The sequence below is a fragment of the Scleropages formosus genome, chromosome 3, assembly GCF_900964775.1.
Source record: "Scleropages formosus chromosome 3, fSclFor1.1, whole genome shotgun sequence".
NCBI classification, from domain to species: domain Eukaryota; kingdom Metazoa; phylum Chordata; class Actinopteri; order Osteoglossiformes; family Osteoglossidae; genus Scleropages; species Scleropages formosus.
The window spans coordinates 656,344-669,693 of record NC_041808.1 but is presented as its reverse complement, the minus strand read 5'-3'; the positions used below and the strand labels follow the sequence as shown (position 1 = coordinate 669,693).

At 57.3% G+C, this 13,350-nt stretch overlaps 1 protein-coding gene across 1 annotated transcript; it reads right to left on the bottom strand.

Moving 5' to 3' along the window:
- Window positions 1-89: 89 nt before the first annotated feature.
- On the bottom strand, window positions 90-13,077 carry LOC108924749 (protein FAM171A2-like). Its single transcript, XM_029250448.1, has 8 exons — window positions 12,810-13,077; window positions 11,197-11,424; window positions 9,157-9,249; window positions 7,177-7,335; window positions 6,898-7,077; window positions 4,768-4,881; window positions 4,227-4,353; window positions 90-3,807 (listed from the first exon to the last, which is right to left on the bottom strand). The coding sequence occupies exons 1-8, from the start codon at window positions 12,913-12,915 to the stop codon at window positions 2,412-2,414; spliced, it is 2,403 nt and encodes an 800-aa protein (XP_029106281.1). The 5' UTR covers window positions 12,916-13,077; the 3' UTR covers window positions 90-2,411.
- Window positions 13,078-13,350: the final 273 nt, after the last annotated feature.

The window sequence follows — 13,350 nt, the reverse complement described above, 5'->3', positions numbered from 1 at the left end:
GCTGACATTTTTCTCCAATATCACAGCGATTTACCCATGTACAAAGCAGGGCTGTTTTTACTCTACTTTGATCAAGGGCACTGCAGGTACAGTAGTTACATGGAGACAGGGTTTGAACCGACAACCTTCAGACTACAACCGTGGGGCCTCGACTGATGGACTACAGAAACGTGGTGGAGGTACATTAATGGATCCCTGCAGGTCAAGGCTTTTCTTGTGTGTTTTACACTGGTTACCGTAAGAAAAGCACAGATCGGTTTCCACTGATCAAAATACACCAGATGCTCCACTTAAGCACAGTTCGCACCCCATACCATGTTTAACGCTTTAAATATGTTTATTTCACCAAAGGGAACAGTGTACACACAAGCTTGTTTAAAGGATGTTGCCGTTAAAGACATGACACTTGGTCCTCTGAGTAATTTGTCCACGATGTCTTGTTCTTATGAGTGACTGTCAGCACCACTGTACAGGACAACACACACGTGCTCATCACACACACAATACACAGGCTTTGTATGCAACATCTCTCCACATAGTAGTTTACAAGGAGCCTTTCAAGGAAATTGTGTTTTTTCTAACTTGCTGGGCTCTCAGTTAAAGAGAATTAAACTTAGAAACGAGTTCGGTGCTCGGCAGCACGAGGAGCGTGAGCCCACGAAGGCCCCGTTGCTATGGCTACGGTGCATGAGGGACTAGCACTGGATAACCAAACCTGGGCGACACGTGGTGAATCATGGCACGAGAGCCTTTGCGTAACGGTGTATTTCTGCGATTTATCCCAGAATTGGGCCCTGCGAGGCCACGCACCCAAACGCGGGCGAAGAGACGCCCGGAGTCGAAGCCCATCGGCCGGGATTCGTCCGTAAACGTCTGCAACTTAAAGAACCGTTAGCTGAGGTTTACTCGCTAAGAGGCATGATTTTCTGACTTAACTGACAACTTGTGCTGCGCATCAAGCGATGCGAAGTGAATGGAAGCTTCCGGTCCAAATGTCCACCCCTGTCCACTTTAACGTGGGCTGTGCCGCGGGCGGACGGGTGCATCGTGTCCGCAACGGCCCTGCCGAAGAAGGCACTTGAGGGAGAAGCGCGGCACCGGCTGGGGTGGATGCCGAGGACGCGGCCTTCCCCACGTTCACGAGTAAGAAGGGAGAGCCGACCCCCCCCCCCGCTTCCCTTTAACTCCATCCTTAAGAAAACTGGAGCGCTGCAAAATGTGGACCGTAACCAGATGCGTAAGCATGACGTTCCGGGAAATAACATTTCAGGCAAGTCTTTATTGAAATAATCTCAACTCTGCACCGAACCCGTGACCCTCCGCCTGGGTTCTACAGCACCTCGTGGTTTCAAAGCCCAGAGCAGAGCTCCGGTGAAGCTGCCGTTCCCAAAACGGGACAAAATTTCCTTGGGAAAGCGAGACACCGTGCACTACACTTCAGACAATGTGCTCTGAAAATTTACAACGCGGTTTTGGGCCTTAAGCCGCCGAAGAGCTGTCGCACCACTATGTTGTGAGGTTTTAAACTTACCGTGAACTGGTGAGACACTCAGACACATGCGCTGACCGTAAAGCCCGGTCTGACCCAGGGGGTCCAGAGCCCCGCGATTTGGAAATCCTTCTCACTGCTATTATTACAAAGCAGAACACCTTGTTCCTTAAACGATGCAAAGTTATACAAATGGAGCAGAAAAGGACGTTTGGTAGCAAATGGCTCAGAGTAAACATCTGTTTCTGTGTTCACGATAACAAATATTACATTTGGTAAAATTAATACACCCACTGGCTTGTTTTTTTTGGAAAAATTAAAAAAGGTAAAAATTAGAAAACAAGTGTTCAAAGTCCTGTCGTGGCAGTGAAGCGACGCCTCGTAACTGCTGTGTCCTCATTCGACGGCTTGGGCGCTCAGGTGAAAACACTTTGATGAACATTCCGCAAAACCAGCCACGCAAAAACAGCACATTTCAGAGACCACTCCGGGGGGGCGCTCTCGTCTTCACAACAGGGTAGCCAATTCGAGCAAAATCATCCCCTTCCAAGGAAAGCTGTCAGTCTACCAGGGTACAAAACAGACGCAAACTCTTTACCGCGCAACGTGAGATGGAGGGGGAAGCACCGAGGCCCTTGAAGGAACGGAGCCGTGCTCCATTTTCACGGCAGCGAGTCGCACCATTTCTCACCCGCTGCCGCCGCCGTGTCCGAGTAACGTGCGTCATGAGGTCGTCGCGTTTCGACTCAAGCTCACTTAGTCTACAGAGGTGCCAGTCCCAGAGGACCTTCTGAAACCACGAAGCCGGCCCTCATCATCGTGGAGACCTCCGCTGTTCTTCCGTGCGGTTGAGCGGCACTCGAGGTGGTCACGCTGGAGCACGGTCGATGACCCAGGGAGCGCACCTGGCCCAACCTCTTCCCTACTTCTTGACGTTGAAGACCATGAGGGGCCTCTCCTCCCGCCTCTGCCAGGGGCTCTTCTTGTTCTCGCCCTCGTCGTCCTTGTCGTCCGCCTCGTTCTCGTCCTCGAGGCTGGTGGCCGAGTCCCGGCGGTTCCCGCTGCTGACTCGGCTGCGGCCCCGGCGGGTAGCGGAGGCCCCGCGCGGCTCCGGCTCCTCATCCAGAAGAGGAGTGAGCGAGTTGTCTTCTGGCGAGCACATGGTGGCCGGTCCCTCGCCGCCGCCACCGGACTCCATGTCCTCCAGGTAGGAGAGCTTCGCGTAGGCCTTGCCGCCGTGGCCCTTGCCACCGCCACCGCCCTTGTCGCCCTTGGCTCTGCGCTGGGACGCCGGTTTGCCCTTGCGCACGTCTGCCATGGAGTCCAGGCCGAATTCTTCGCCCAGGTCGACGTAGGAGTGGCGCACGTGCGAGTTGGAGCGCCCGTCCAAGGAGATGAACCACGCCCTCGGGTGCTGTCTCACGCCCAGTTCCCGCAGCTTCTTCTCGGTCAGCGCCTGCAGCTCGCCGTTCATCTGCGCCATGGTGGAGTTGTCGAAGAGCACGGGGATGCGCACGGGTCCCGAGGAGGGGTTCGGGGCCCAGCCGCGGCCCTCGGGGTCCTCACCCGGCGGGCTCACGGTCGGCGGCTGCTGCTGGGGTTGAGGCGTGGACAGGCGGCCCCCGGGAACCTCATCCTTGTCCGCTTTGTGCTGCGGCTCCGCCGCCGGATCCGCTCCGGAGAAGTCCGAGGACAGGCGCATGTAGTGGGCCGGGATCACCAGGGTGGGCACCATGCTCCGGTACATGTTCTCCTTCATCTGGTCGATGGAGCTGCAGAAGATGAACTGGCTGGGCTGCGTGTTCAGCGAGGTGGGCCGGGCCACCGGGTCCGAGTACTCGGGCGGCTTTCCGTCCGGCTTCGGGTTCTGGGAGCGCTTGGCCGAAGGCGGCGACGACGGGGGGTCCGAGGAGTAGCCCTGGTTTTCGTTGGCGTTGTGGCGTCGGCGGCCGTCACCGCTCTTGTCCTCCACGGAGCCGCAGCTCCTGGCGTAGTCGCTGGGCAGCAGCGGGGGGTCCGCGCCCATCTCCGTGGAGTGGGTCACCTTCATCGGGAAGCTCTCGCCCCGCCAGGGTCTCCCGTCGCCACTTCCCTTCGAGTGCTGCAGCTTGTGGGCGGCGTCACGTCCAAAGAACTCCTGCGAGGAGGACAAGTCGCACTTGAGGGCGTTCTTGTCGTCTTTGGATGAGGCCGTGTCGGCGTGGCCCCCGCTGATGAGGTTGAGGCGAGACATGGAGGTGCCCTGGTCCCTCCTCGAGCTGTCCATCGTCGAGGGGACGTGCATCTTGCGGTGCTGCCGTGGCTTCAGACACCTTCTCCTAGAGCACAAGCGAGGCGAATAAGAAGTGTTTAGACAAGAAGTGGTAGAACGGTGGCAGAAAACAGCAGGAAGGAGAAAAGACATCGGCGAAAACAACGTCGATGAGCTGACCCTCAGAGGACAAGCGGACACGGTTTGGACAGTCCAACTGGGGACAGAATCACTGACATCATAATAGGTGCAACTAGCAAACAAGGGCTCGTGGGGGATGAGAACTGAACGTAACGCGACACAAACCGTCACTGACAAGAGGAGCTCGAGGTGGGGTCGGAACCGAGGACCGAAAGCCTCTCGACTTTTTCTCCTCTCTTTTGTCTCCCCGTCCTCTTTGCTTAAGTGGAAATTGAGCCCAATAACGCCGTGTGTTATTAACAGGGTTATTTACGGCTAAGAGCAGCACAGCGGCAGATGACACACCTGCAGTAGTAGAGCAGCAAACACAGCAGGATGAGCACCAGCAGGGCCATGGAGCCCAGGATGGTGAGCAGAAAGATGGTGTGATAGGAGCTGATGTCCCGCAGGCCCGAGGTGCCCAGACTGACCCCTACGAGACAAGAGGCTCCCTGTGAGTTTGTGGAGCTGAGACCAGCAGCGGAGGACACGTCCTCCTTGAACAAAGAGCAAGGTAAAGGAGTCCAGGTGACGTCGGAACGACCGGCTCCTCGAGTTATGAACACCGGAGTTACAAACATTTCCTGTCTATTTCCTACAACGTCTTTGCTGTAGAGGAAACGTCTCCTGTATGTCCATCTTCGGCCATTAGCGGGCAGCGCACCACAAACGGGAGCGGGGCTACGGACGTGGCGCCGGACAAGAGCTGGCGTCCACAGAGTCTGCAGCTCCAGTCCCGCGTTCTTGCCGTTGCCGTGGTGCGCCGTGCTTCGTTTTGCGAACGAGCCGAGTTACAGACAGACATCCAGTCCCACCAAGCGCTGGCCGAAGGACGTGTCCCACCTACCGCTGCCTGAGGGAAGCGCCGCCGCCCAGTCGCCCAGCTGTTGCGCCACAAAGCTGCAGATGAACAGCGTTCCCTCCTGTCGGATGTATCCCGTTCCACTCCTGAGCCAGAGCCCTGTGAGACAAGAGCAGGAGAGACACTCGGCGGACGCCGCCGCTGGTACAGGTGGACGTTTCGTGCTGCATCGGACAAACGTGTGTCTGTGTGTGTGTGTGTGTGTGTGTGTGTGTGTGTGTGTATGGGACTTAGCATTTAGCGGTCAACGTGAGCAGTGTGGTCAGTGGAGCTGGAATCAGTTACCGAAAGAACGGGAAAAACTGGCTGCTCCCCCCGCTGAACAGGGCTTCACTGTTACCATGGTAACCCCACAGTGACTGTACCGCACGAAGACGTCCTCCTGCTACCAGAGGGCTGAACAGAAACACAATGCTGTGTAGTTCTGATGTGACTGAAGGAAACACACACTGCCTGGATCATCCTCCTCCTCCTGACCGAGGGCACATGACCGTCCGCGGTAAGTTGTAGAAAAGAGCAGCACTGCTGTACGCCTGCGGTCCTCATGTAAAGGGGCTCAGCTGTGTCCTGAAATGACCCCAGCGTGAGGCGGTCATATGACCAATATCTCTAACGGAAAACAATATTCTGCTCCGGGACGAAGAGATATCACCTAAAAAAAAAATTAAAACAGCACAATAAACGGTAATTCTACACACAACACTGTAATGAAAACTAGTGGTTGTATTTTAACTTTATGTCTCATTCCGTCACTGTGAAAAAGTGGGTGTCCGGTGCAGGGTCGCGGAGGTCGAGTCGAGTCCGTCCAGGAGTTATGGCGTGCGAGACGTGGCACGCGCTGGACACACACACGCTGACCATTTGGCCCATGCGTGTTTATGATACGAAGAAACGGCGTGAACGAGATCGCTGCCTGCGTCTTTCACCGTGACGGTGCTGCGTAGGGCGACCGATCCCACCGCCTGCTTTAGTGCCCATTAATAATAATGATAATAATAACAATAATATTAATGAGATATTAGACTTCCCTTAACCGGTGGTCACGTCCTCAGTAATAAGATTGCTTTTACCTGCAATTGCCTCCTCCCCCCCCCAACACCCATCTCAACGAAGAAAGACACAACGATGAGCTCGGCATCGGACCCTTCCTCCTCGCTCACACGGCCGGGCGCCGAACACAGCACCTCCCGTGCAGCTTCTCTCGACATGCTCTCCTTGACCCACTTCTCTTCGTCCACCCACGCAGCCACGCTCATTTGCATTTCACCGCTCCGATTGGTGTTCAGGTTGCCTGGCAACCAGCACACCCCGAGTGGCACACAACACTGTCCAGTGTTATGAATGGAATGAGAATGTGGTCATTAGCAGGTATCCATGGTTACTGTATGTAAGCAAGTGCAAAATCAAAAATCGACAGCAGCGCGAGACTGTGAGAGGGCATAAAGCGCAGAGATCTGTGTGTCTTCTTCTACGTCCACTGGAGGGAAGTGTAATAAGAGTGGAGACACGCAAACCTAAATATGAATACGTGTAACTGGTGACACCAATAAACTGAAAAAAGCACACACGCACACATTTTCAGAACCGCTTGTCCCATACGGGGTCACGGGGAACCGGAGCCTACCCGGCAACACAGGGCGTAAGGCCGGAGGGGGAAGGGGACACACCCGGGACGGGACGCCAGTCCGCCGCAAGGCACCCCAAGCGGGACTCGAACCCCAGACCCACCGCGCCACCGCACCCCCTTATCCGAAAAAAGTAATAAGAGCGATTGTAATATTCTAATCAATATATTTCGTCAGGACGTACACACTATGTCACCCGTGCAAAGTCGTAACTGTGGTCTGTTACTTTACAGCTGGATTCTAACAGCGAATCTTCTCATCCGCCGAGTGCAGATATGGATTATAATGCACATCTCAGGTATGACCGATATGAATTATAATGCACACAGACACACAGCTGGAGGGAAAAAGCTCTTTGGTGCCGTTTTGCTTTGGTCTTCGATACAGACTACGAACGTTTTTGGTCACAAGGGCAGTTGCTCCTTCACCGTTGCACCAGGGTTACCGCGGTACCCAGCGCCGCCGGCGGAACGAGGCGCGTCCCCCTCACCCGTAGCGTCGTCGAAGCGCCACACGGGCACGCTGGTGGCCGCCTTCACGGGGCTGTCGGAAGGCAGGGGCACGGACACGTGAACGGGCTCCGTGACGCGGACGGCGCTCCCGTTGTGGGCGACGAGGTGGGCGCTGACCGCTGCCACGGGGCTCATGTCCGTCCAGGAGCCGTTTCCCCCTGTGCGGGAACAGCGCGACACGTCTGGCCTCATCGAGCACACGTGCACCGGGCCCTTGACCGCTGCACGAGGACGCGGATCTCCAGCCGATCGATCACCTGTGCCGTTGGTGTCGCGGCCCAGCATGTAGGGGAAGGCGCCGATCTCGTATTGGCTCCTGGCCGCCGTGAGCACCGCCCACAGCTCCGAGTAGGAGGAGTCGGAGGGCAGGTGGACGGCCTTCCTCTGCAACTGGACCCTGGGCTGGTGCCTGGCACCTGCGAGGACAAGGGACACTGACATAATGTCCTCGGGGACAGGGGACAGGCAGCGAATGGAACGCGAGCTCTTGCAGTCGCGCGTCTACAGTCGCACGCGTTCGTTTATCAGACGTACAGCTCGCGTCCCTGGACGCCGGCCGACCGACCGCAGCCCGGTCGCGCAAGGAGCGCATCCACAAGCGTTCGGGGGGACGGGGCTTCACGCGGTGTCTCTCGTCGATAAAAAAGCCGCAGTGGCGCGGGACCGAGAGCCGTGGCACCGGTGCGGAAAGCGGTTAACCAACTCGAGTCTTTAAACACAACAGAATCGCAGGGACCGGAGACAAGACAGCAGATGAGTCACTTTCGACCGTTACCGTACTTTACTCCTTCACTCATTTAGCAGACTATTTCTCCAAAGCAGCTTACAGGGAACACTGTAGTGACACCTTTTACTGAAAGGTCACTTCCAGTGCTATATGCACTGCAGTAAAATTATTTTTATTGTCATTATCTCAATATTTTGCCGGGTGGCCCCGCGGCACAGCGAGTAGCGCTGCTGTCTCACAGCGCCTGGGTGGTGCGAGAGGACATGGATTCAAATCCCGCTTAGTCTGTGTGGAGTTGGCATATTATGTGGGTGGTCTGGGTGCTCTGGTTTCCTCCCACAATCTGAAAACAGGCTGTTCAGGTTCCCCCATAGTGTATGAATGACAGAGAGAAAGAGAGTGAGTGTGTGTTCCACTGATGTATGGATGAGTGACTCAGTATAAGTAGTGTATCTAGCAGTGTAAGTCACCGCGGTGAATAAGGTCAATAAGGAATAAGGCTGATAACACTATACAGGGTTCATCGGAAGTTGCTTTGCAGAAAAGCATCCGCTAAATAAATGTTACTTTCTTTTTCATAGAAACAACTGTATAGACCAGAACTGCGAGCTGCTCGCCTAGCAACCCTGCATATTCTGCTCACGTTGCCATGGCAACCGCGGCACTTTGTACAGTTGCTTCAGACCAATTCCCAACCGCGCCGGAGCCTCTGCACCGCACCAGTACGCAACGATGGTCCCTTAGCCGCGCGCACGTTGGCCTTCCGTAAGAAGCAGCCCCCACCCGGACACTGAGATGGGTGGACCAGCATCCCTTCGCGTCAAGCTTTGAGCCGCGAGCGTTTGAACACGATTCCGTTTTCCTCGCTACGTCTTCATCTTACGAGCACAGCGACAGCGAGCTGCGTCTCTGCACCCGGCCGTCAGGAGTGTGGCGCCGCCTTCCTTCAACTCCGCTCCACGCTGTTTACGCCACATGTATCGTACAGTGTATTGCGTTTATCCAAAACTGAACCCCGCAACTACATCAAGGAGTGTGCGTGTGTCATTACGCACTGGGCGGTGTAGGTAACAGAGGTTCGCTCGCTCGCTCGCTCTCTCTCTCCCCCCCCCGTGGGATGAAACGGTCAACCGTTGGAGGTTCCAGACCACGGATTTTTCCAGTAATTTTTTTTTTTTTTTTTTAAAGCTGACCATAACCATGACCGTAACCACAATGTTCAGTAACGGCATCCCTGACAGGACGCGTCCATGGCAATGCGGAGACACTGCCAGGACACCGGCAGCCTTGGACTCGACGCTCTGCTGCCGCACCTCCTGCACAACGGATGGTTTTGCGCTCCTTTTGCGGCTCCACCCGCCAGAGGACGGGCGCCGCAGGAACAGGGTTCGAGCCGAGCGAACCGCACCGTCGACAACGCGGCGTCGGTGTGCGAAAGAGCTCGTGCTGCGGCCGCCGACGAAAAAGCGGGACACGTAGCGCGTCGGCGCGTCGCGTCCCGCCCGCTCACCTGGGGACCCCGAGAGCAGCTGGACCACGTCGTCGTACAGGATGAGGGTGGCCGGGCGCTGGGGGAGGAGGTAGAGGCTCACCGAAGAGTACACTGCGGGGGGGGAGACATGACACGGATTAGCATACGAGACAAAGCGCAAACCCTTCACGTCACACGACCAAAATAACGGGCGGGGGGTCTGGTCATGCGAATGACCGCTCCTTCCAATGTATCACGTGCAACATTTTTCTCATCCTTTTGACGCCAGTAATTTGTTACATATCAATAACAAGCCTAAAGAAAACAGGACAAGAAAAGAAGGAAATATTTTGAAATAAGACTTATCTTTACAGCGATGAATAAGCTTTACGTTAAGTTTTAAATAACATCGAAACAGTGATTTCTGCAAAATTTCTCTTCCGCTTCCTTGACGTCATCCCATGTTTATAATACTGGAAACTATGTCTAAGAACGATATTAATAAAAAAACGCAGTATAACGTAACGGAGGAGGACAGTAAAAGAGACCCGTCGTGTAGGAAGATGTAAGAGCGCGAAACACCTGGATGGACGAGCAGCTACCGTGACGAACCGCACCGGACACTAAGCGACGGTACAAAATCGCGGCACAAGATGCCCTGCGTCCGCACGTTAGTTACGAACTTCCAACATACAAACGTTTTTCAGCTCCTTCGCTTCTTCTACGTCACGGTTTCTATTTTCAAAGATGTGTTGCGAACGTCACCCGTTCCCTCATCCAGTCCCAAAGAGTAAAGTAAGAGCAAGGAGCGAAAACAGCCAAAGCGGGTCGGGCTGCGGGACCGAATGGATTCGACTCACCTGCACGGCGTTTACGGCTGCGTCCTCGGCGCCCTCAAATCAGGCATCGTTACTCTCCGTAACCGAACGCGGAACATCTCCGTCACGTCCCAAGCGGCCGCGGTTCTGCACTGCGGCGTCCCAGCAAAGGTCACCCGGGGTCAAGTTCTCCGCCCTGTTGGCGAGACCGCGTGCGAGGAGCTCATCCTCGGCACGGGAGCCTCGCCGCGCGCTTTACCGCGCGTTTTACTCCTCCGCTAAAGCCTGCGGCACGCGGGTCACGATGAGCGGCGCGCGGCAAGGAGCGTAAGGAACGCGCCGCGAGTGCAGGAGGCGTGCGTCACGCTCACGAGGACAGCGGAGCGGCGAGGAGCCCGCAGTCGGGCGCGTTCGCTTTGCTGCCGAGACTCGAACCCGTCACCTTTCGGATGCCGTCGCTGCCCCGCGCTCCCGTACGTACTTGCGCCTTTGCTCGCGGCGATACACTCTTCATTACCCCATTTTACCACTTGCGTGCAGCAGTCGAGGGCACGGCCCCCCTCCCCCCCTCAGCGGGGATGCGAACCCACGGCTCCTTGAGCTCCGGGACACCGTCTGCGGTTGGATTAAATCCAAAGGCAATGCGCCTGTGACATCTGTGCCGAAGCTGCTCGGCCGGGCGCCCGTCCAGCGCAACACCAGAAGCTTCCAGGAGGTCCTGGTTACTGTTGCCCGGGGGCAGGATTATGGTATTTAAGCGCTTGGCACCATGTGACCGCGGTTCTTTAACTCCTATCATTTGAGGTGGCAGGCAGTAAACACCCAGCAGGGAGGCTTCCCGTACCGCGGTATTGCTCTGGGTACCGCGCGTCTGGGTCAAACGCTTCTTGGCGCTGGCAAACACACGCTAAGGAGCAGCTGGCTGAGGTCGGGGTGCGTGAAGTGTCACGCGGGATTGGGGGACGGCGCGAGAAAGGAGGGAAACACCGCGATGGCTCCGCCCACGCTGTGCTGGTGCCCTGACTGGCGATCGATGCGTCTGGGCAGCAGTTTCAACAGTCGCCACGGTTCCGTCCTCTCAAGAACGTTCCGGCAAAAGACGAGCCGTAAAAGCGTACGGTCCCCTTTAGGACAGAGTTACAAGAGAGTTCAATGTCCCACTGACCCGCGTGTCCACCCAGCGGTCTGCGTGTGTGCGCGTGCGTGCGTGCGCGTCCATAGCGAGGACGGTACGCGCTGCGTGCGGGACGTCCTGACTCACAGGGGATGCGGTTCGCCCGCCACGGCACCGAGTTGCTCACGTAGCCCATCTTGGACGCGGCGACTATGACCGATGTGCCCAGCTGGTAGCGGAAGGTGACCGTCAGGAGCCCGTCCCCGTCGGCCCCGCTGGACACCAAGGTGGACTGGTTTCCAAACACTTGAACAGCCGCGTTGTCCAGGGGTGAAAGGTCACTGCTGTCAAACACCTGAACTCTGATGAGCACCTCTGGGAGAGAAACAGGAAGGGAGGTTGGTCACACACTGCACTGCACAGAGCACACTGGAAACACGGCACCGCACTGGCGACTCCTGCTCTCCGCGGAGCTCATAAAAGCACCCGAGGCGGCTGGAACGGATGGACGGGTGAAGGAGAACGTTATTAAACGTGCGGGAACGTGCCGCTCACCGCACTCGCGTGCACTTGGCGCGTAGCCGCGTACCGTCCGTGACACTTTGCCCCGAAGTGCATCGGAGCAACGAAGCGCTCGAGACACAGACGCGGGCGGGACTGCGGCCGTCCCAGGGGTTCCGAACGCGGACGGACGGGGCGCTCCTCCGCACGGCCGTCGCCCCGGCGACCGCGGCGCACCTTGGCTTTTGACGCTACGCGGACGACGAGCGTCTCGAGGACCGTCACTAGCGGCACGAGGAACTCGGCGTCACGACGGCCGCTTGCGCACGACGTGCGGTGGCGGGTGCGAAAGCGGTTAAGGATCTTGAGCGGCCAAAGGGGGTCCAGCTGTGGATGTTTTGAGCGACACGAATTGTTTCGCGTGCGGACGGGATGTAAAAGAGCAACTTCTATGTCACCTTCACCAAAAGCAACTGAAAATCAATACAGAGATGCAAAAGGATCCAGGGGGCACAACTGTCCACCTTCTGTCCACCTTCTGTCCCTGTTCTGTCCATCCTGTCCTCCCGCTGTCCATCTTGTCTTGCTTCTGTCCACCCACCCACAGCTCTCCATGTGGCCAGAAGCGTCTCCGGCCGCCCGGGCCTTTCCACTGCTACACGTGCTTCGTGCCTGCAGTGCACAGTGTCCGTTTACTCCGTTTACTCTCCGTTTACTCCCCGTTTACTCCAGACGCAGTCACTGAGTCAGTGCGAAAACGACTTCATATTTCATAGCAAAAATGAACGGCGGTTCAGTTTCCCTTCACGTCCGGAGCTTCAGCGAGACGCACTGCGGGGGGGTGGGCGCGCGCGGTCTGCGGGTGGTGTCGCGAGCGGGAGGGGGGGGAGGGGGGTGGATGAACGTGAACATGAAGATGATATATGTGAGATCAGCGCGCTCTTCCGTCGCTCGCTCGCTCACACACACACACACACACACACTCACACAGGGGAAACGCTCTCGGCCGACCTCTCTTCTTTGTTTGAAAGTGACCACGCGGGACAAACCCACGCGCGATGCGGAGCACGCGACCCACCCTGCCTGCCCTGCGCTGCGGCAGTCACGCCGCATCCGCGTGCCGTCGATATAATTCCGCTACATCGCGGTTCAAAGACAATCTTCGACGAATCTCCGAGGTGCAACAATGTAGCGGTTGGAAAGCGACCCCTCCCGCGACCCCCCGCGTCCACTCGCGTCCTCCCGCGTCCTCCACTCACCCAGCGCTCCCTGTTCCGGCGCGGGTCCGGCGAGCGCGCCCCACGCACGGTCACACGTCAAGAGCAGCGCGAGCAGGAGCACGCGGCGGCCGTACGGGGCTGCCATCCTTCCTTCCGCTCACATCACCGCAGCCGCGCGAGCGCCTTCTCGTGCATGTCGCTGAGGAGGGGACTGCGGGAGACGACCGGGATCGCGCGCGCACACGCCCGCCACTGTGCGCGTTCTCGGTTTCGGCTCCGGCTCATTGTCTCTCACGGGCGGAGACACGCGCGCGCGCCCTCTGCTGCTGGGAAAAGGCGAAGCAAACGAGGGGAGGGGAGGGGAGGGGAGGGGAGGGGAGGGGAGGGGAGGGGAGGGGGCGCAGGGCCGTTGCGCACGCGCTGCTCTGCGCTGCGGGCGAATCGGTCCAGTAGGACACGTGACACAGGGACTGCGTGCGGGCAGCGTCCTCCTGCAATCGGGAGGTTACTGGTTCGAGTCCCACTTCCTTCCACGTGTTTGGAGTGGTGCTGTGTGTCTAACAAAGTGTGTAAAGTGTTT

Bases quoted from the DNA above. Each gene is read 5' to 3' on its own strand.
- LOC108924749 (XM_029250448.1), bottom strand. From the start codon at position 12,915: ATGGCAGCCCCGTACGGCCGCCGCGTGCTCCTGCTCGCGCTGCTCTTG. The intron at 11,425-12,809 runs GTGAGTGGAGGA...TTTCTCTCCCAG, and splicing joins GCCGGAACAGGGAGCGCTGG to AGGTGCTCATCAGAGTTCAG. The intron at 7,336-9,156 runs GTGAGCGGGCGG...TTGTCCTCGCAG, and splicing joins GCTGCTCTCGGGGTCCCCAG to GTGCCAGGCACCAGCCCAGG.